Source organism: Apaloderma vittatum, unplaced genomic scaffold (genome assembly GCF_000703405.1).
Source record: "Apaloderma vittatum isolate BGI_N311 unplaced genomic scaffold, ASM70340v1 scaffold5511, whole genome shotgun sequence".
NCBI lineage: Eukaryota > Metazoa > Chordata > Aves > Trogoniformes > Trogonidae > Apaloderma > Apaloderma vittatum.
The window spans coordinates 153,043-177,133 of NW_009700691.1; the positions used below are offsets into that span (position 1 = coordinate 153,043).

General features: G+C 41.7%; 1 protein-coding gene across 1 annotated transcript in view; it reads left to right on the forward strand.

Annotated features, from left to right (window-relative positions):
* The window catches only part of FHIT (fragile histidine triad), a gene marked incomplete at its 5' end in the record, with an annotated part of 143,211 nt that extends 120,629 nt beyond the window's left edge, over positions 1 to 22,582 (forward strand). The window contains 2 exons of the mRNA XM_009878825.1: positions 14,733 to 14,836; positions 22,228 to 22,582. Coding sequence (XP_009877127.1) covers positions 14,733 to 14,834 — 102 coding nt within the window. The remainder of the gene's footprint in view (positions 1 to 14,732; positions 14,837 to 22,227) is intronic.
* Positions 22,583 to 24,091: the final 1,509 nt, after the last annotated feature.

Genomic DNA, 24,091 nt, shown 5'->3' on the forward strand with positions numbered 1-24,091 from the left:
AATGACTTTTTTTACAATTCACAGAGAAAACCAAGGAAAACAGAAGGAAAGGGTATGAGGTCCAGCGGTGGCCCTGCAGATAGGGAAGCCATTGACCAGTCTCAATCTTAGAGTCTTCTGACAGCTCTTTGAGATCATGCAGTTACATATCTGTCATTCTACACATGCTGTATCATGCACAAGGTGTATTATGCAAAAGCGTTCTTTATTTTACAACAGCTTTTTGTGTAATTGTAGTTGCATAGTGGCCAATACAGGCAGCATGTTTTCCTTTCCTTCCAGGCCTATCAATGGAGTTAAAAAAAATAAAGAAATTGATAGTTTAGTTAGACTGATTAAGTTTTCTTTCCTGATATAAAACATTCAACCAAAAAAAATTATAAAAAGCTTTGGTGATGGAAAACATAAACTAGACTTTAAAATTTGCTAATTGTAAACCCTTTTGTCTTTGGAGTGCTGCACAGCAGATCAATTCCAAGTAATTATTATGTGAAAAATGTAGGACGTTTCTGATTCATACATATATTGAAGAGATGCAAAGCCAATATAAAAAGAATTTTAATTGGTTTGAGATAGTAGCAGGAAATGATTTCCCTTCATTTATACAATCAAAAAAAAATTAAGGTATCTTAGCTATTAAATTTGGGAAAGGAGTGCATATTTCAGTACTGCAGTTACTCATGTGTGAAATATAGAAAAATGTTAATTGAGGTAGGCTTGTGAAGTGAAATTAGTTGCAAGTGGACTGTAGATGAGCAAAGGGATTCTTAGGATGTTGCACCTCAGCCATACTTTGAGGTTAATTCATTAAAGATAATTGGAATGTTAAATAGATTCCTACAAGGAATCACTGCTATAGTGGCCTAACACTTTTAGTCTGATTGAATCAAATGCTAATTACTAATATTCAGATTTATGTTATGCTTATTTTTGTACTGGCCACCCTGATTACTTCTTTGACTGCTGGTAATCTTTTCTGTCATGGGAGACAGCACTTCAGCCACCTGAAAATAAGGGCTTGAATGAGGGGAACTTCAGCAAGAGGAACTGCTTGTTCCTGTCTCTGTCTCCCTAGGCATAATGTCTATGTTAAAAATAGGAGTAGTTGAGCAATCTTTCAGTGTTTTGTAGCTGATTACATCGTCACAGTAACTCTAGAGTAAATGCAAAATCTTCGGTGCAATTCTCTGGGTGGACTTGACAACACCAATGTACCGCTGCACCCAAAATTTAAACAAATGGGCTCTTGACATGGATGCAACACCAGTGGGTTTGCAGCCCAAATACCCAGATTGTGCTCTGGGTGCCTTTGGGACCTGAGTGTGCCTTGTTGGACTCCAGTCAGCAAGACAGACCCAGGGTCCTTGGTGCAGCAAGGGCAGGAGTTCTGGTCTTCCTGGCTCTGCCCTGTATCCCACCAGGCAGAAACCACGTGCTGTGATGGGCAAAGTATCTGTGCCCTCATCTAGAAAGGCAAACCAACAATGCAGGATACGTTCTGTGTCATAAAATCAGAATACCAAAGTGAACTGGACAGAAGTGAAGAATGTTGTTGTACATCAGAAAGCCAAGTACAAATCTATAGGCTGTTACAAATTTATTTTGCTTTGCTTTATTTATTACTGTGACAGAAGTGTCCGCTGCACCTATTTATTCTTACCTGGGGTCTCAGGCTTTCATATTTCATTTGCCCAGATGGCCGGCATCATGTTGTGAAGGATGACCTTTTTGTGCTGAGAAGGTATGTGTGCCAGCTCCCATGCGTGGTCTCACGTATTTATTGCCTCCCTGGCAGTAAAGCTGTTGCCAACAGCTGATTAGAGTAGCTCAGGCTGGTGACCTGTTGAAAGTCTGAATACTCTCCTAACTGGCCAGTAGGTACTTGAATCTTCTGTGATTTCTGCAATCAGAAGCTTAAGTTTATTTCTTACAGTGACATAATCTTTTATTCTTATATAAAGAGGAAATCCTTGCATTTTGGACTTTTCTTGTTTGTGTTGCCTTACTTGATGACTTATTAGAAACAGCTGGCTTTTACTTGTAGGGAGCCTTGCAGTCATTTAAACAGAACAGCAGTCCCTCTTTCTTCTTGCAGTCTCCTACCCTGTACAGAAAAAGAAAAAGCAAAAGGAAAAGTATGAATAGAAGAAAAATGTTATCAGAAACAGCTAAGCCAATAGCATAATCTGCAAGTTCTGTGCATACTGCTATGATATCTGAAACATAATTATCAAGCTTAAGTTAATTAGACTAATGCTTAGAAAATCTGGCATGGCAGATTGTGGTAAGTAATTAAATATACCGATTAAAAGATGTAATACACAGTGAGCAAAAGCAAAAAGAAAACTCCATTTGATACAGCCAGTGAGCATAGACAATTAAGAAGTCAAGTAGATGAGCACTGACAAAGATACTGAACTTTGTGGAAGATGATGGGCAAGGTGCCAGTTTTCCAGTGAAACAGATTTTGCATAGTATCAGTCAAACTTTGTTTTATGACAATCCATGCTGCTGTTTCCTAACTGAAATATGTGAAGGGCCACTTGCTTTTTGCATTAGGATTAGCTGATATGAATACCAGGGTATGTGCAAACAAGAATGTGACATTAGAGTACTAGTTTACATATACAGAGAAGTCATATTAAATGGCTTTTCTTAAAAGCAATTCTCAAGATGTCATACAAGAAATAAAGCTGTGAAGACAGTGTCTTCTGCAATTAAATGTAAAGTAATAGTGCTTATGAGTCAGAATAAATGAGGAGAGCTTATTCCTTTGTACACCTCAGTATGTGTACAGGAAAACCCTGGAAACACAGACTGATAACATAATATTCTTTTTGTGAAAGACCTAAAGAAACAAGAGTAAAATGTAGTAGTAGACCTGTGGAAGAAGCTCTGCTTGCAAGGTGCCCTGCTCTGACTTTGAGTTGTGTCTAAATGAATAAAATTATTTTGCAAGTCCTGCACGAAGTGTGTGACTGCACAGCCTATTCTCCAATAAAGCCCCTCATGAAGAGTAAGTGGGAAACCTGCAAATTCCTAGTCTGGCAAATTGAGATGAAGCAAGCCCACACTAGATTCATTCTCACAGCATTTAATCCACTAGTATTTGACTGAGCTTCTGAAGTAATGTACAAGCTCTTCTTAGCTGAGCCACATGGTTTATTCGTATCTGCTGGAAATTGCTTTCATTTCCATTGATCTCATTGTTTCCTAAGGCATGAACAAGCTGATTGAACGGAAAGCAAACAAAATTACTTTTTTGTCGCTGAAAAGTGGAAATATTTGGGTTGCTTTTCCTACCTTTGTACCCTTCCTACCCTTCATGCCCCGTGTTCATGTAATCACCCCACCCATGCACTGTGGGGTATTCTCTAGCATGTCCTCTGAATTATGCAAGAGAAGGTGGTGATCTGCTGCCAGGGTATCATTACAGGAACAGAACGTGTAAAAATGTTCCAAACAAAAAAAGTTCCTGTGACTTTTCTCCAGATTAATATTTTTAAAATGACTGTGCTCAAAGGTTTGAATGTTAATTCTGTCCAAAAGCAATGATACTGAAGTCTACATATTAAATAATAATTGTTATGCAAATGCTATCAATTCATGATTCCTATACAGGAACCTAGGGATGTCTGGGAGGTTGTAGCATGGGCAAAATGTTTTTTCCTAGGCAATTTAATAAGATTTTCAATGTATTTTCATAAAAAACACCTTCCTACTAGTAGAAGCTATCAGCCTTAATTAACTGCAACATGGTATCCAGCTAAAATTAATTCTCCCCAAATTCACAGTCCCTTTACTAAAATTAATTGCAGAGTACTATATTCTCAGGCTATTATGCTATCCCTGTTCTTCAGTGTGGACATTATGTAGGTACAACTGTGGTCTTATTTTCCAGAAAAAGATTCTGAACAGGAGGCCAATGATGCAGCTTGGAAGAGGAGCAGATAGATTCCTCCTCCTCAAAGGGAAGGCAGCCTGCACCTCTCCATGCCCTGGAAAAGCTGCTGTTATTCCAGTCTGAGTTTCACCAAGTAAATAAGGGCCTCTATATTGGACCCCTTGTCTGTGTCTTTCTGTTCTCATTTGATTTAGCATATGAGTTAAGAAGTTCATCTGAGTGATGAAGGAGCTTGCTGAAAAACACCAAGGTCTTCCTCACTTTCCCTTCTTTTCGCTTGTCTGGGTCTTTCCTCTAACGCTGAGAGGGCAGTGCAGGGGCACAGCTTACACCTCCTGTGTCCATCCATCCCAGACAGAACCTTCATGATAGGAAGAACATAAATTGGGCTAAGCCCGATGTGATGTCTCTTAAGAGAACTTCCTGCATACGTATGATGGCAATATTAACTGCCTTGAAATACTGGAAGAGGTGATTGACCATCTGAAATCTCTGATTCTGCTCCCATATCTGGGTCTGGTGCCATCCATTGTCATCATAACATTAAGAAGTGTCAGCCTCTGCTGGGTTTTATAAATATTCTAGAGATTGAAGATTTTTTTTTTTTCCCTTTACTGCTACTTTAAGAGATGAATTTGCAGGCTCTGGGGCATTTGCCCTTGACAAAACTTGTCTGGTTCTTATGCCACTAGGTCAGTGGAATATCAATAGATTCTTAATGCAGTCTGTCTTTCAGAGTTTCTTTCATTTCTCAGAGCAAGAGTAAATGTCATTCATATTGGCATGTTATAATGGAAACATTGAGATGCTAATTTTTAAAAATATACGCAGCTTCTTTTAAATAGCCTTGGTCTCCCTCCCTCTTGTGTATCTTCAGTGTGTCTGTAGCAATTACAAGGTTAGATATCCCTTAAGATGCTAGAAAAGGTCATTCTGTTGTCTTTTCTACCCTGTGCCTCAGTGAAATATTCATGGTATGGCTCAGGTATTGGGGTTGGGTTTAATGTTTCGTTGCGTCTCCATCTGCTTCGTTGTTGCAGTTGTTGTTGTTTCTTCCCTTGGTGGGAGTTGAGGGAGCATAGAGGCAGCAGTGAGGGATGCTGGCATATGGGTCCAGACCGGATATAAAAGATGAGCACTGAATCTGCAGGAAGAGAGTAGCTTCTGTGATCAGAGTTATTTTCTTTTTAACATTAGAAGTCTTTCTGGTGAAAATCTGCCATTATGCACATAGATCATTGGTGGTAGACAGTCTCTGTGGCTCCTCAAAGGCTATGAAGCCACATTAAAGTAGACTTTTATATTATATGTAAAGTTCATTCATAGAACTTAGCACAGGCATTGAAATAAAGCTCCTCACTGAGACAAATGGCATTAACAGGTTCTGAGGATGTATTCACTAGAGTTTTTTGAGAGTATTGTGGTGTCTCGGTGGCAGAAGGCAGCACAGAGAAAGGCTAAACCTGCAAGGGGATGCTGAGCACCAAGAGAGTTTTGCTGCAGGTACCTGGGTCCTTTGGCCATAGCCAGCCCCAACCACCCAGTTGATGTTGTCGCCTACTCCTCGGCCATGGGACCTGGGGACAACCACAGTGACACAGAGATCTGAGAAGCAGAGTGGGTTTCTCACTTAGGAGTTTTAAGCTCCCTTGTGACTTTGTTCTTACTCTAATGAGGGTCTTTAGCCCACAACGTTTCACCAGGGTTTTTCAAACCCTTTTTGATCATCTTGCTCTTTTTCGGCATTTCCCTCTCTACTGCTGTTGATTTAAATGTCATGACATTTTAAACATGACTTATTGTAACAAAACAGTATATAAAACAATATGCTGCATAATAAATGCAGCCATATTTTTCAGAGTGAATGTTAAATGAAAGCAATTTATTCCTCAGCCTATTTTAGTACCTACTTACTAGAGGGTATTGGTTGCTAAAATCCTGGGAAGGCAGTCTTGGAGGCAAGGTAGCCTTGCGTCTGCAAGGCTTAAAGCTAAAGTATTTGAGGGATGCCTGGGGGAAAAGACTGTCCTGGGGATGTAGCTTCATCCGGGAGAGCTGTGATGCTGAGTGCTGTGGGGAAAGCAGACAGGACATTCTGGGAAGGTCTGTTGGTGGGTGAGGGGTCCCTTGAGAAGCACACACAAAAGCAGGCTTTGAAACCCCAGTGGTTTGCTTCAAGCATGCTCCATGTGTCATTTTAGAAATCTCCTTAAAATCATCCTATGGCCACTGGAGAGAGTGATTCAGAGTACGAGACACTCCAGGACATGTTGGCTGAATGGTTTCTTAATTTCAGAGTGTTGATGGGAATTTGTTTGATAGGAATAAGCTCATTCCCCAGAGAAAAAGAAATCTGCTCTGTGCTCTGACAATCATGGGCTTTCCCTGCAGCTTCCAGAGGTGTGGTGAGGAGGTGAAGCCCCCGAGAAGATGCTCACATCCCCCCTATGCACTGAACAAGCTCTGTGCCGATGCTGTAGTACCTGCGGCTGATCCTTTGTGCTGGCAGAAAAAAAATACAAGGAAAACAAATAAACCAAATCAACTTCCCTAACGCATGTGTCTTCCTTGGCATGTCATGAATCTTCCTGAGTGTACAGCAAATATTTGTCTAAAGTTAAGAAGATTAGCGGGGGAAGTTGTGACTTTGAAACTCCCTGCGTTGGGAGCCAGAATACATCAGCCTGCTACAGGCACCTCGAGGTTATCTCTGCTCTTGGAGTGGGACATGCACATCACTCTGCAGTTCTGACCTTTTGGGAAAAGGCTTTCAGTCAAGTAATACATGCACCTGCATGAAATTTTTGAATCACTGACTCTATCCTTGATTAAAGTGCTTTTCCTTGATTAAAAATAGCCTTTTTCCAAATGAGTAACGTTGCATGGCAGGCTGTGCACACCGGATAACGTTTCCTTCAACGTGATCACATTGATTACATTGCTGTTTCTTATCCAGGTCTCTATGCAACGCATTTCTCTTGTGTAGGCAGCCCTCTCTAGCCAATGCCATTAGGAAACTCCCCACAACCATCTACCTTTTCTTCCCAGGTGAAGAAGACCACAGAGCTGTTTATAACATTATCTGCTAACTAGGAGGATAATGGGCATGGTGAAGATGTATCCAAGCACCCTTATAGATTCTTGCCTGGGTTTGTATCGCGTTCTAAATAGCAATTCTCCAAGTCTTTGGCAAGACTTCTTACCCCAGTGGATATTCCGTCAAGTATCTCCTTTGTAATGTGCTCACTTTCCAAGAATTTTATCTCATTTGGAGCCAAACTGGAAGCCTGTCAAGATTTGAGCTCTTCAGAGTGCAATCTACATATTTCACCAAATGGCAAATGTATTTTCTGTACAACCATCGTTCTGCTCATGGGCTTATTTGTCTTTATACTTTCAAAAGCAAATTTCTTGGGATGCCTTCTGTATTTATTCTTTTTCTTATCATCACTGTATGCAGATAGTAGTGTTTGTAGAGTTTACTTTAGCAAAGCGCTCAAACACATACGCTTAAGGGTTTTACTTAACCTTTATGTGTGTTTCCACAAAATTCTCTTCATCTAAGTGCTTTGCTAAAAAGGGTGCAGTTATTCATGTGTCCATGTGAAGTGTGAGGTTCAAGTCTCTCCCCAAAGCACAATAAAACTGTAAAAATATTTGCAGTCACTATGACAAAGAGTCAATAGGAGGAAAAAAACCTCACAACTCTGTAAAACACAGCTTTGATAAACTGAGATTTCCAATGGAATATATGCTTTGCAGCAGTAATATCAGCAGCTGTGAGGTAGCAGTGTGTTTCATGCAAAGTGGTGAAACCATTGGAGAAGGCTTTTCCAGTAGACAGTTAAAAATTGTGTCTCACGTAGAATGTAGGCAGCTTGGGCTTCTCCATCTCCTTAAGTAACTCAGATTTAATGCAGCAAGTAAAAACCACCCCAAAATCAGGGATTTCTGATTCATGCAAGTGCAGATATTGGTATGATATAGAATCTTAAGCAAACTCAGCAGATGAGAAAATTATAGGATGTGGGGTTTTTTTCTGCAGTGTTCACTGTAAATTAGAGCAATTAAATTACGGCAGTCTTGTAGCTGTAATTAAATATGAAGACAGGCCCAGAGATGCGGAAAGCACTGAACTGCCAGAGCTGCTCAGGCTGCAGAGTGGGAGCATTGGGAAAAGGGGCTCAGAAATGGGTCCTGCTCCTGCAGCAGCTGATGGAGGGGCAGCCAGGCCTCTTGCACCATCTTAACTCAGTACCTTGTAGGTGGTCAAGGGGGAGCATGGATGCTTGTACTCTGATTTTGCCTTTCCTGGGGCCCTGGCCAGGGCAGTTACAGGGGGATTTGGCTGAGGTTGGGTATGGGCAGGGCTGGGAGCTCCTGCAATGATTACTGCCCGGTAGGTAAAACAGGATTTAGGGCCATGTGATTGCAGCATCCCTGAGCTTTTTGAAACTGTTGCATTTCATCTGTTATTCTTTCATTTTATATTGCTAGTCAAGTCAAGACTTGAACCAGAACTGATGGCAAATGAAATGGAGACAGGAGGCGCGGATTGGCAGAGGAGGCTGGCCACCAAAAATCTCACGCTCCCTTCAGCAAGACAGCAGAGGGTGAAGAAAGGGTAGAGCATAGCAGGAGGTGCAGATAGTGGCAGTAAATATCACATTTAATTATATTCTGGGGAGGGGTGAAATGAAGTCTTAATATGAGGATATAAGATAAATATAAATCAAAGTGAAAGGAGAGAAAGCACTGGAGGTAAAGAGCAAGGAGGACAAGACCAGAGAGAAGGTGGCAAAGGAGGCAATTCAGGAGTTAAGCTGCTGTAAAAGCAGTACAAGGGGAGGCTCAGATGGCTGGAAGTCACTACCAGGACCAGGAGGTCCTTAGTAACACTAAAGGGCTGAGGAGCTATAGCCAGCTCAGTCCTCAAGGTTTTTTTCCTGTGTGGTGGGATGCTCAGGATGAAGCCCCACCACATCTGCATGCTGCAGCACAGGAATAGGGGCAGGGATGTGCTGTGCGTGTGTGTTCATCACGTGCTCTGGGTCCATAAGGGAGCTGGAGGAAGAGGTACATGTAGCAGCCCTGGGATTGTTTTTATCTCCAGTCTCTGGACAAGGGGTGTCACTGGAGAGAGAAGATGAGACTTTCAGCCTCCTCATGGTTCACAGGTTCATCTGTGCTGAAATATCACTCTGCACATTTCACCCAAGTGTGGGAATTAAGTATGAAAAAGATACCTTGTGCATCGATAATAATGAACACAAGCAACTAGGTAAGGCATAATATCTGATCCAAACTGCTCACAAAATTTTTTTCTTTTTTATTAGCTGCTAGTTTTGATAATTTTATATTTTATAATCACCAAAGCAGCTGAGTTTTGTTGTGTTGCTGCAGTCTGGAGTAGTTATTTTCCATCGCTGTAATTTCTGTTTTAGTTGTATGCATTGGAGGTTATAAACTCTTAACTATCAACAGTAAATATTCATGGGGAATGAGAATAGTGCTAACTACCATAAAAGATTTTTTCCCAATACTTTTGGCTAGTGCTCTGTGTTAACACAGGTTGCTTTTCTGCTGGTGTTATGGCATAAATAGAATAAACCGTAATATAGATGTTACTCCAAAAAAGAGCCAGTCATAGACCCAGGTGCCCTATAGCCTGCTACACTGAGAATTCTGGGCTCTTCCACAAAGGGCAAGGAGGAGAGGTTCCCCAGTGCGAATGTGTTATAAAACAATGTTGTGTTTCCCTGGAGAATTGCAGTGATAAAAACGTAGACCATTCTGCAGCACTAACAACTTTAATAAAATAACATAAAGCACAGCTGTCAGGTCTGCCAGCATCTCACACTGAGAGACATGAGTGAGAAAATGAACACTTTTCACAAGCAGAAATATTCAAAGAGCTCCACTGTTTACAAGTAATCAAGACTGACAGTCATAGATTATTGGTGAAAGAGCATTTTCTGCTTGAGGTGAAACAAGAGGATAATTTATCAGGAAGCCCAAGAAGTCAGACATCAGTAATGATCTGCTTGAAGAAGGGCATATCTTAGAAATAGTGCATTTATTTGTACTGCAAGGCAAGAAGATGTACTAAGTTATAAACAAGAGTCTTAGTGCTTGAAGAATGTTGAGCAGATACAGCGTGTAATTTGCTGGGCAACTGCGATTAGAGAATTGACTAATGTACGTCTCGGTGCTCGTTCAGAATATTAAAAGAAAAAGTTAGCGTAACAGAGATTGTCTAAAAGAAACGTCCATGCTCTCTCATCCTATTCTCTCCTGAGCCACACTAGTGTGGTTGCTCACCTTTCTGTTGTGTGCTTTCGAAGTACTCCTGTAACACAACCATTGCCTGCAGCTGTGTGACAGCCTCACCCAAAGCTTATAGCTTCCTTTTTTTAAAAAAAAAATAATCATTATAGCTTCCTAATTCTTCTTCCTTAGTGTAGGGATTTTAAATTTTAGTCTTTATTTAGCCAACTTTGGCCAGCGTTGCTGTAACATTGCTGAGAACAGGCTGTGCTTCCCTACGCTTCTGCCACATGTCTGCAGGGACCTGGACTTCAGGGGAGACAAGAAGTCTTCTGCTGCCCACAAGAGAGCCCAGTGTGTCTGCAGAGCTCTGCAGAAGCCTCTGGCAGCGGCCTCCTCACTCCGTGGATACTCCTTGACTATCCTGGGCACAGTCTGTCCCCTTTGCTTCATTTCTTTGCACAGAAGTGACTCCTGTAACCCCACAATGTGCTTTTTTCATCTGACTTGAAATAGCAGCTACTTTATCACAACTGGAAACACACACGTTTGTTTGGGAAGGGATTCTGGACCTGAGTGGTTTCTTCTAGAAGAGTTCCTTGCAAGAAGGGCAACGATTGTTGTTTAGGGATCTTTGGGTAATATGGAAGCTTTGTCTCAGGAACTGTAGAGATGGTAGCCAAAGTCTTCTGAGAGGATGTGGACAGTCTCCATCTCTATTCAGTTCGTCCAGGGAAATCAGGGCAAAACCTCTCACAGAAAATCAGAGCTTGCAGAAGTAGAATTCTTTTACAGAAAGTATCACAGACTTCAAGCTAGTCTGTCTTTGGATATATCTGAGTAAGGATGCCAGCTCAGGTTTTCCAGGTTTTTCTGACTGACTGAGGAAAAGACAAGGGGAAATCACTAAGTTTTTACAGATGGGTAGCTGGCAATTGAGGCGTTTTTTTTTTCCCTTTACTTTGAGCAAACCTTGGAGTGTTCTCCAGCTGCAAGAGACTCTTGTTTCCTCTGTATAAACCAAACTTTCAATAGCATGTCAGATGTTTGTAAAGATGCACAGCTGGGACTTGGATGTGCTCGTGAATATGAACACACTCCAAGGCACAGAAGTCCCTTAGAAACAAGTATCGACTGTTAGGTTTGTTTCCCATCTGAATTCTCAATCAATGCAATTTAATACTGAAATATGTATGTTCTTCTTTCCTGAAAGGAGCTTTACAACTCAGCCAAAATACTATGTCTTAGCCTTTTTTTAAAAAAAAAACCCAAACCTTTCAGTAAAGTAACTTTTGCTTACAGAGGCTGTTATGTGGAGATCTGAACCTTACATAAGAACACATGAAATAACCAGGTGAGACCAAACCCCATCCATGTTCACAGCATCTGCTAGTGGTCTCCATTTGTGACAAGGTAGGAAGAGAAGATTTGAAGAACTGAGCAGGTGCACAGATGTGTAAAAAAAACCCCAAACCTTTCAGTAAAGTAACTTTTGCTTACAGAGGCTGTTATGTGGAGATCTGAACCTTACATAAGAACACATGAAATAACCAGGTGAGACCAAACCCCATCCATGTTCACAGCATCTGCTAGTGGTCTCCATTTGTGACAAGGTAGGAAGAGAAGATTTGAAGAACTGAGCAGGTGCACAGATGTGCCTCCATTGTGCTTTCCAGCCGCCAGTAATTTGTGGCATGTAGAATCCCAGAGCTAGAGGTGGTATCAGCAGCCCTTAATTTATTTATCCTCCATTTATTGGTACTGTTGAACCTGCATAACGATTAACATCCAGAATGGGATCCAACAAGTTTATCCCAAATTTAACTATTGTGCAGCAAAGTGGCTGGCTATATGGTTTGGCTTGTAAAGGAGCTGCAGTGTGGTGGTAGCAGAGAAGGGTAGGCAGCCACCAGAGAGTGTTTTTCAGGTCTCTACAGTGGTGGTTGAATAATATGAGATGCTAAGTGGCATTAGGGTGATAATTGCTTGTCGCACTTAGGAAATCACTGACGTGGTAAAAGGATTGAATGCAGAATGATCCTGAGCTCTGGTTTGGGTAGACATAGCAATTTTATAGTGAAATAATATTCATCCGTAAGTCAGCTGAGCAATGAACACATGGGACGCGGCAGTGATTTAGCTGTTGTTCATCACACCCGATGTGTCCACAAAATGTGGATACATATTTTCAGAACGAGAGGTCCGTGAATGCCAGAGCGTGATGAGGCTGTGCTGGGCGGTTCTGGGCTGCGCTGGGGCTTGCTGTGTGGTGCTGTGTACCAGGAGCCAGGGCTGCTTAAGCAGGTTGGGTTTCCAGGCAAGTTTTGTGATATATTGCTCCTCCCCATATATCTGGTTTAACCTTAATCAAAGATTGATTATTTTTAAAGGTTAGCAGTTACGTAGCAAAAGAAACCCTCTCTTTTGCCAGCTTTGAGAAGTGCCCGTGGTCTGCAGCTTCACACAGCTTTAATTTAGACAGCAACAACAGCCATATCAGGATGTGCCTCCTTATTACTGTTCACTTCGGTTTCTTTGAACACGGAAAATAAAAATGAATACTAGAAGTCAAATCCCCACTTTACTACTCTCGTCCTGGAGTCAGCTCTCACCTGGATTGCACAGAAGTAGGACTGCAGGGGAGAACAGCAGCCAAATCACGTCACTAAAAAAAGCACTTCTTGCAGGTTAAACAAGGAGACGTTAAGGAACAGAGGCTGCCCTCCCTTGCCTTCTAGCTGATACTAGGTCGAATGAGCAAGACATTGCTTTTTTAGAAAAACAGCTCACACCTCAGACAGACAATTGATTCACCACCACTTGGCTTGTCCTGGTGCATCCTCTTGTGAAGTGTAAGAGCTCACAGTGTGTGAAAAGCATAGGATGATGTATGCTGTTTGCGATACCTCCTTCTCGTTGCCAGCTCAGCAGTGGTACCTGTGCACTGTACAGGGGTGTGCAGTGGGCAAGAGCAGGCACATGGACACAAAGGATGTGCACTGGTTCCTAGCTTTTAAATCTGTCTCTGTAATTCTGTAGCATTATTACAAGATGGATTTATAACACACCCAGAGCTAATGTGACAATGAAGATTAGTCCTCTAGTAGTCGAACAGTAATGCGCTTTAATTTGCCTACAGCTACTGCATCATATTGGCATGAAAGGAAATAGCTTCCTAATGCAGCTTCATCTGCTGAGAGGGAAGAAATCTGTGTTGCAGAATGTAAAACTCTGCATAGGACTATAGCTAGCAGCAAAATTCGGAGTAGGAAAAACAGCACAAATAAAAGTATTTGTGAGTTGGATGTGTGCTAACAATCCTAGTTTACTGCTAAACATGCCATATACAGTAATGCAGTTTGCTTGGCAGGTTCAATATTGCTTCATCTTCAGGTTTTTTTTCACTGCTTCATCTTCTGTACTGAAATTTGTCCAGGAATAAAAGATGTAAATTCATTAGTTTCCAACTTTGTTTGTGACATTAACAAAAAGTCAATATTATAATATTCTTCAGAAGCATTGATGCTCTTAATACAGTCTGTGCTGTGCTCCGTACCTAGAGACACACTGAAAATCTCAATACTTAAGCTGTTAATGCAGCAGATGTCTCTACTGTCTGTTGTAAATGTAGTCTTCCCCATGAGGAGTGTCAGGCATTCTTTGAGTGGACATGTGTACAAAGAGTCACTCAAGTGCTGGTACTTTATACTTGCTATAAAATAGAACTCTCTTCTTCTGGACAGGAGCAAAACCATCAGATTCTCTCTTTTTTCAGGAGATGCAAAGGATGTATTTGAAATCATTGTATCTGGGATGTCACAATGTTTACTGCATATGGGATAGAACTTATTTTTGTGGGCATATTATGCAAGCTAGATGCAAAAATTAAGCATTTCACATACGTTTGATCTCTTTCTCAAGTAAATCCCAAACGAATATAGTTATGCTTGAAATAACACATTTTGTTTCTAGGCCAGGGATGTGTGTCTCTTTCCACAAGGGCAAGGAAAGACTAATAACTTGCATGCAGGGAGGGAATATATTGCTTCTGAAAACTAATATAAGCTACCGGTGGGAAACAGCTGCAACAGGATCTTGTTATCCCAATAGGGCTTTGATGGGAAAGGTGGCCTCATGGCCAGAGAGAAAATTTTACATGAATTACTGACAAGGTGTCCAGGCAGCTTCTGCCTAGTTCTCTCCACTGATGTAATGGGCACTTCAAAATACCTGAGTGTATTTGTTACCCTATTACTTTACCTACTGGCTTTGCATCAAAGACTCGTAAGATATCTGACCATCAACTCACAAAGGTGAACTCTGTCACTGCCTATCACTCACCCTGGCACCTTGTGTTATCATAAATCCATCAGAACCAGTTAACTGCTGCCACCACTCTAAACTAGTAACCTTCACCTTTCGTCTCTTCAACACCAGGTCCCTCCATCCCACAGATGCATGGAATAGATTGGTTGCATACAGGCATGCCATGAATTTGAGAGTAAAACTAGGGGAAAAAAATATTAACGCACTTTTGTTTTTCTTTTTCCCCTCAAAAAAGTTGCAACAACATGACAAAGAGGATTCTCCTGACAAGTGGAGGACAGAAGAAGAAATGGCAGCTGAAGCAGCAATTCTGAAGAAGTATTTTCAAGAAAATTAAAGGTAATGATTTACACATTGACTTACTCCTACAACACCCAAAACTCTGTTCAAGCCCTCGTAGGCTTCTTGACAGAGAAGGGAATATGCAGAACAAAACAACAGAAATGAAATCTTCTTAGGTTTATGTTGTTTCAAAAAGGACACGGTGTTCTAACAGTAGCTGAAAAAACATGCTCCTAGTTGAACAAATCAGCACCATCCTACAGCATTTACTTTCCAGATAGCACAAAATAACATACCTAGAAATCAGTCATCAGCAGTTAGTTAAGAAAATAGAACAGAAAATAGCCTTTGTACCTCTTTGAAGAGCTAGAAACTGGTATGTCTGCGTGTACCCAGATATGCATATGCACCTATACTTACAAAATCCCAGCAGAATTCAGACTACAAAGTGCATAAGCAAATGCTAACTTCATCTGTCAAATCTTAAATCGTCTGATCAGTTCAACTTTCAAAATTAAGCCTGCTGGAAAACTGCCTCGTACTAAATTTTCCGCTGGCTCTAAAAGAAAAAAAGATTTGCAGGGAGGAATAGAAAAGAGAAAATGCTTGGCAAGTGCTAACGTTGGTGCTCTAGAAATTGAGAGTTTTTCATTTTGTACCTGGAGTCCCAGAAGCCAGATCCTTGCAGGAGAAATGAACTGGCCCCCGGAGATCAATATGAGTTGCGCTGGGGTGTACGCTGCTGCAACGATGCCAAAAGCTCCCTCTCCCCTGTTCCACATGTGTTGTTTGCCATCATCTAGCACTCTCTCATTTCTGTGTCACTTCTGACTGTTTCATATTTTTTCCTCCAAAGAACTAAAATCCCATAAATATTCCTCCTCTCTGCTTGTGACTCACTGCCTGCAGCCCAGCTTGAGAAATCTTGAGCTAAACCACACCATGTGCGCGTGTCGCGCTTACGTGGCAGCGCTCATCTCCTGTGCCGTTCTCTCGTCTCCATTTGGGTTGGTTCATTGGACTCTTTCCTTTCCATTTTTTCTTGCATTTTGACCACACTCTTGTCTTGTCCCATCAAATTAGCTGTGCCAACACTTCTGTGGACTGGTGCAGAGAAAGCTGTGTAACACGCATAATTCCCATCTGTGAAGGAAACTTGTCCTCGGCAGCTGGGACCTAGGGACCTCCAGGGTTCGGAGCAGCAGGGTTTGGACTATGCAGTCAAATTTCCACTGTGGCTGCTGGATTTGTATTTAAACACTCACTTTGCATCTTCTCAGAAATACATTTCTCAAAAATGAATTAGCCAGAGAGAGCATATCCACTCTTCTCTGCTAGCAGAGGCATTATGCAATACTTCATCTATGGCACAGCAGCAAATGATAGTAATTCGGATAAAATGATGTATCCCTAGGCCAATGTGATGTTGTTCCCCGTTACATATTTTGCAGGTTTGGGGGAAGCTTTTCTGTTCTGGTTAGAAACCAATCTGAAATGCTTTTCTGCAGAGATTCTCAAAGGTGTTAGAATTAAATCCCCATATATCAACAAATTGTTCTTAGGCTCTTCTGATACTAAACACAAAGCTGGATAGATTATATGAATTCATTCCTGCAAGCAAATTCATGTGGCTAGACTTTTATTTCCATTTATTATGAAAATAAATCAGTGTATGTCTGCATGAATGACCTCTTGATAAGCTCCCCATGATATTAAGGTCATTACCTTTCCTAGAACAGACTGGTAAATTAAATCTTACTGGCATCATCATCACGAGAGTATTTTGCTTAGTACAGACTGTCCTTCCAACTCCTGATTCCCAACACAAGGCATCAATGTCAATCTCTTCTCCCTGACATTGTTTTGCTTCTGAGGTTTAAGGTCCTGCACTTGGTATATCTGAGCACCTTCTGAATCTCTCAACCTTTATCTACTCCCTTGACCTTGCTTCTAAAGTGATGAAGATTGAAAACTTTTGGCAAATTAACAAGGTTATATGCATCCTTCTTTGAAGCTATTTTTGGTTTTCACCGACAAAGGATTTATTTTGCCATTTATAAGTTTACCTGGATGCTCTTTGACTTGAGTTTTTTCATGCAGCACAGGGAAATTCAGAAAGAGCTGAATGTGACTGTTCTGGAGCCAATAAATAGCAATTTTTAAGGCCTCATGCATTATTTTTCTACTTAAGTATTTTGTTCAAAGAAGCCCAGCTCAGCTAGATTAGCCTGGGCAGGCTGAGCTGTGTGTTTTCCCAGCTGCCCTTACATTTATCACAAGTCCTTCACCAACTGTCACAACTCCTGTATGACTTGACTAGGTGCAGTAGCACCTTTTATCTGTATTTATGGACTGTCTGATCAAGAAGGAATTGCAGGTGACTTTTCTTTTTCCTGAGAAGTACTTGAACAAGATAAGAAGCTCTTGATTCTACCCTTTCTGTAATTGCTGGTGCTGATCCCTCTTGGCTGGTTGGGTGGCCAGAGCTGAGTTCTTCTACACCAGTCCCCATATGATCAGAAATATCCAACCACTGGCTTAAAGAAATGAACCCCATTTAGCCTTGCTAAGGTTACACCCTCAAGAAAACACTTGTCTCACAATAATTTATTCAGGTGTGCAAGTGGATAGAGTGGATGAAAGTGAAATCATTGAGCGAACTTGTGTTTTACATGTGTCCCTGGTCTTTCATGGCATGTCTCCACACCACCGTATCCCACCTTTTTGGAAGGACTTGTCACTTCTTGGACACCCTCGGCGTGCGTGGGCTCTGCGGTGCTGCTCATGGGGCTGTGTCTGCAGAGCTGAAGTTCAGCAGAACTTCCTGTAGCTCTGGAGGAGGGCAAGAAAAGGAAAGAAGAAAACTTTCTGTGGATAGGATATTTAATTGCCCCGGACACCTTCTTGATTAGTAGCACCAAGATTTGACCTCTTCAGGAGCTGTTCCTTGTTCAGTGTTGGCTGTCAGCTGTGTTTGGTAAGCTCTTTGAGGTGGATCCATGGGGAAGGAGTCCTTACTCCTAGAGCAAGATTTGGTGCAGCATCTTGATTTCCACATCTATTTTCAGATGCACCTTTAAAATTCTCTATCTATCTATAGCCGGGTATCTATTTTGATAGTCTGTTTTGTGCATTTTAAATTACACATGCTAGCAAAAAGGCTAAAGATTAAAAGAGTGACTAACCTTCAGATAGCGAATGAAGAATGTTTCTCTTCAAAGGCAGTTTCACTCTCTGTTGTTGTTTCTGAAGAAAGAACCAGGCTGTGCAAGTTTCAGTAGAAGTTTTCCTATTTTATGCATAACTGAAGTAATACTTTTATGCCATTAGAAAAGTAGTCAGTCTTAAGTACGATGTCAAAACGTCCCTTTGCATAAAGGGGTTGAGAGTGATATTCTGTTGCCTAGTGCTTTTTGAGTTACAAATATTCAATAGCTTTTAATTGCTTAACCGTCTGAATATTTTGTGTCATTCAACATGAAAATTCATTTTAAGATCTCCAAATAATGCAAGCTGCACTGTTGTGCAGGATTTCTGATGTCAATTCTCCCCTTCATCCTCAGTCTGGCAATGTTTCTGGAGAATATAGCCTTCTTAACTTCGTCAGAGGATACAAATTTTATTCTTTTTTTTTCACCCCACTGTGAGAGAGAGACGATCTCATTCTTTGAGAGCACTCATCCTGCCTCACTGCTGCCTCTTCTGCACCAAAATCTTAGTATGTATGAAAAGATACTGTTCTATTGACTTCAGCAGGGAAATTACCACTGTTAGCAGCAGCTGGCCAAGGGGAATTTAAACTGGCAATTTGACTTCTATCTGGTTTTGCTCCAGCACTTCTGACAGTGCTTGCTGCATGCAGGAGAGTGGGTACCAGAGCAATCCCATCACTTTCTTTAAATTTAGGCAACGCCCTTCTTTGGTTGCTTTACTGTAAGAAAAGCCCTCCTCTTATTTCTGGTGCTTTAAACTGAATAAAAACACAGAAAATGGACTCTGCCTTGAAATAGATCCAGAGTGGATCTGGGACATATGCCATGCAGTGAGGACACAGTCTACACCAGAAGATGCTGCATGTGCGGAGCACGGAGCAGGTTGTCCCTGGGTGGGTGCCACAGTGACAACACAGGCATGGTCAGAGGTGTCTTCTGCAATAAATGCTTCTGCTCTGCAGGCATCCTCTTGGCAAACAGAATGACCATGCAGTCACAGAAAATACAACATACTGTGGACTCTGGTACAGGGAATGGGAACAGGAGAAAGGGGTTCAGCAGGCAGGGACCCCTCGGTTTCAAAGCCTCACTTTTTATAAGCAAGTTGAGTGCTTACACTGGAGTTAGACTCAAGGTGGGGCTTGGTCCTGGAGAATTCCTGGAGAGCAGTGCTGAGAGCTGTTCAAGGCTGCACGTAGAAGCTATTTGTGTATAATCCCCAAGCAAATACATATCCTAGGGATCAGCTATAGATTTCTCTGCACTGCAGACTTAAGTGCTGTTAATTATATTCCCCACTCAGAAGCCACCAAGAACCATTAATTAGAAAGCAGGAGTTGGTGGTTTGCTTGTCTATGTGAAACTATTATGACCTGAAAGTGAAATGGAAGCTTCAAAAGAAGCATGTTTTATGAAGGTCACCTTGGAAAACATCACAATGATCTGTCAGGAGAAGAGAATGCAGCTCTCCAAGTGTGCATTTCAGTGTGATATTATGCTTTAAGTAGTTGGAAATAGCAAAGAGAAGATGGATCAGATCGTAGGGTCTGTGCTTTTCCACCCAAAATTCTCTATATTTCTGTAGTAAGTAATATTTTTGTCATTTCAGTGGAATGCAAGGAAAGTTAATGTCAACAGAAATCCAACAAACAAATATAATCTGGCCCTTGCTGGTATTTTTGGAGTGTAAAACATCCAGACGCACCACCACTGCAGCAGAGAGAAGGTTTACGCACAGGAATTAAATTATCTCTTCAAGAGAAGATGTAAACACCCTAGAAGGCTCAGGGCAAAAGGCTTTCCCAAATAAATGCGGTGTGCTAATACACAGCAGCCTCAGCGTTGAGGTTGATTGTTTTTCTGGTTGCAGAATATAATTATTCTTATGAAAAAAAAAAAACTGAAATAGAGTTATGGTTGTAAGTGAAATGTTTTCCTCTTTAGGAAGCCGGCATAGCCATGATGTCCCCCTCACACCTGTACCAGGGTCTGTTTTGAGGCTGTAAGTTGTACCGTGTTGAAACTTGTACGCCTCATTTTTGGACTTCCATTTCCCTATGGGCGGCCATTTAATTTGGCTGTAAAGAGTATGTGGATTCCATACAGCACTACCTGGATCCTGTAATTATAGCTGCAGTAGAAACAACATGGCCAGAGACACAGGCAGCATAAAGGCAAAGCAGTGAATGTGTTACTGTTAGCAAAGCAAGCTGTCGGAGGGCCACATGTTCTCTTAACTTACACATCCAGCAGCTTGAATGCTTACCTGAGCTGTCTGTCAAATACCAAGTATTTTTAGTCTGATCCCTTCTTGATTCATCGTTAAGCTGTGTGTGCCGCGTTGTATGAGAGGAAAACGGGGAAAGCCAAGCGTATCGTTGTGTCCCAGGACGTGGGATAAAAGAACCAAGGTACAGAACAATGCTGAGTTTCAAATAAGGAGGATATCAGCTGTGGTCAAGTACTTTTATACCGAGACCTGTGCTAAAATGATGCTAATCTTTTGCCCCCCAACGCTGCAAAAGGATGCACTTACAAAGCAGCCAGACCCTCCTTCAAGCAGATTCACAAAACATGTGCCAAGTAATTTGCAGGCTGCCATCAAGCTGTCAGTCAAGAGGGGCATACAATGGAAACTGTTGCTGAAAATGCCATCAAAAGGGGAAACATATGTTTCAGTGAGAAAAGACAATCAAACAAAGAAGTGGGCGGTTGGGGAGTTGCAGCCGCAACAGCAGCAAGGATCCAAGCCCTGCACACAACCCCAGGAAACAAGTTCAGAGGCTGTGCCCTCGTCTAACAGTTGGGTAACAGCTTTGTGTTTAATAAGCTGAAATAATTTTCCGAGTACTGAAGCCAGCTCTAAACATGCTCTGAAGTGAAGGTACAAAACTGAAGATGCCAAGCAAAAAGCCCACTTCACGCTCAATTATTAGCAAAGGTTTGTATCGTGTTATCCTTTGCTGTAGCTGCTGCATAATAGAACTGCCCCCAGAGAGGCACTCTAACCAGCAACTCGGACGTGACCTCAAAGCTTAAAAGCTGCCTTTGTGTGAGTTTCGGTATCTAGGCGCTGTAGGTGGAAAGGCATTAATAACTCCTCCAGTAAGTAGTTATTTGAAAAAGGAAGGGAGTGATGGACACTGGAAATGTATTGGACTGAGTGTACTTGGGGCTCCATGTTTGCCAGGATGTCAGGCTCTGCGCGAAAGGACGGGTGAATCTTGCAGGGGTAAATCCAAATGACCCCTCTGCCTTAGCACCTGGGGCTGCTCCAAGCCTCCAGCTAACACTGCTGTGACAATTGCACCGTGAGTTTGTGGGCTTTCACCCACAGATTTCACAGCTGCAGTCATCAGGGTCTCAGCATTTCTATCTCTTTGCTTCAGGAAAACCTTCCAGGTCTGTCATTTCACCTACAACAGGTCTTTTACTAGGATGGCCCACCAGGAGATGAATAAAATTGGAGCAGACATGGGAAGAAATACCCCATTCATTCTCCACCGGGTGAAGCTGGGGGTATTTTTGGGGTGACAGTCCCAAATCACTGGTGTGTAATACCTTGGTGTTAGGTAGAGACCCCGTGCAGGGTCAGGATGGATGAGGATGATGATCTTGAACTAGCGTTTGCAGGAGCTTATATAAGAGATCATATGCCCCAAAGACTTACATGGATTATTATAGCAAAATTGATTCAAAGAGTAAGAAGCTGGATTTGATGACACAAGATGCCCTTTCTAATCCTTCGTTCCTATGACTAGCAGTCAACAGAGCTGGGGACTGTCCTTTCTTACTCAGGGACATCCAAGTGGTGGCTTCACTTCATGTTTGCTGTTTGTAAAATGATCCTGACCTCCTTTGGAGGGTGCTTTGTGAGTTAGGAATGAAAAGCCCAATGTGAAAGGCAGACATTAGTATTGCTTGGAAATGAATTTTATTGAAAAAGGACATGATAAATCAAACAAATCTCTGCATTCTTGTTCTGATGCAGTTTAAAAATAGTTGTATGCATGGATTTTCTTGCTCTGCCGCACAGATTGGGGTAGGACCTGAAATGTGCTGTGTGTGGAGTTAGCACTGAACATTTCCTTTTGCCTGTCACTGTCAGTGTTTCCTGTTGTAACATACTAATGAGCACCTACCTTGTTAGCAATAAGCAGCCTTATGTTTTGTCTTACTAACAAAGATCAAAGATACTATTAAATGTAACTATCTGTTATGTTTGATATTTCTTAGGGAACAAAGTGTTGGAAAAACATCCTGTGACATAAAAGACACCTCAGAAAGAAAGACCTCATTCTCCAGTTCTCAGTGGCCCTGGAGCTGCAGCTGAACAATTTTATTATGTTCTACAAATATGGGAATCTTCCATGAAAAATTTTATTGGACCTTTGGATATCATCAGGGTTGAATTTCAGCTAAGACAACTAACAGCACTGATTCAAAATATTACTCTGAGTAGTAACTCATATCTTGCTGAATTGTGTACTTGGGAATGAATCTTTTTAAATTGTCCCTCAGCCTAAATTGAAATAAAGCCGTAACAAAATCAGGTAGCTCCCGTGTTTAGGTGCATTACAGAGTGTTACTCCGTGTTGTGCTTTTTGATTCAGTTATCGTATGTGGGCTATTATATCATAGAAAAATCAGATCTTTTGGCAGTGTGACAATTCATAAAAAACAGGGCTTTGTTACAGACTACCCAAAATAAACTTGGAGAGCTACCGTTTTGTCAGGTAAAGCAGTATAGCAAGAAGTGTAACACTTCTTAAGATCTTTCCTTTCTCTGGTCCTTTTAATGCATTATCACAATTCTTCTGGAGCTTAAGGTGTTACAAAAACCTTCTGCAGATCAATAACCATGTAAAGCTGCTAATGGTTTAGTAACCATGTTAGGATTAGGCTGGCACGGATGTCCTGCTCGCACCAAAAAACAACATGAGTGGGAGCTGCCTGTGTGGAACGTTCCCTCTGCAAGAAATGCTGTGTTCCGAGCCCTGCACAGGAAGAAACCCACCATGGGTTAGTTGTTGATTGCTAACGTGTAATAAAGGGGGAAAAAAAAGTCAAACAACAGATGGAAGAGAGAAGAAATGAGTCGGCAAGATACGCATGAAAAGAGCACCCGTGATCTTGCTCTTGAAGCTCGAGGAAGTGACAACTGAGCTTTCTGCATCCTCTGAGCTCAGAATGGAAAAACAAAATGCGCAGAGTCTTTTGATAAGAGCCGTGCTGAAGCAGGGGCATAGGGTGCGGAGTCTACCTGAAGGCTTGAGGAGGTCAGGTCCAAACCAGCGCCTGGCAGTGCTTTGCATGCCTGGCAGCACAATGTGGGCACTGTCCAGAACAAAGAAAAATGCTCAACGACAGTCTGTCCTGAAGGGTTGCAGCCTGACCTGAGAAGTATGAAAATGCACAATGGATGAATGCTCATGAGCTTCCAAAAGTCTCTCTCTGCTATACACTGCAGAGGAATTCAGTCCGTTGGTTTGAAGTCTCTGTGATGGTCAAATATAAATAGAAATACTAAAGCAAAATCACAGATGTTTGATTCCAGGTTTTACTGTGGTGCTATTAAAATGAAAAGCCCAATATGGCCACCAATACTTTTCATTAGCCCTTATAAAACTGTCGACATTGTAATGCTATTTCTTTTTCCATGCAGAGTAAATGATGGCATCTGCACTTTTTAGACTCTGAACAAGGGCTGAATAAACACGAAGTGAAGGTCAGGGGGCAAGAAGAGACAAAAAAGAGAAGGTGAGCAGACAGGATGGTTGAAAATACTGGCAAATGGGCCAACACAAACAGTTGTCCTTTTGCACTGTAATATTTAAAGTAGCTGTGATTTCACACAAAAGGAAGACACAGTTGTACTGCCAGGGAAGCTCTAAAGGGAAAATCTGAGCATCGGTTACATTTGCAAGGTATTTCCAAACCTGGTGGTCGATGGCTTCCTATTAAGTGTGGAATATTCTGAATTAATTCTGTAGCATGTGATGAGCAGGCGCTGCGCCAGCCATTGTGCACGGGGGCTGCTGAGCAGATGAGAGCTGAGCTGTGCGGAAAGGTTCATTTGTGTAAATGAGGAGGCCGTTAT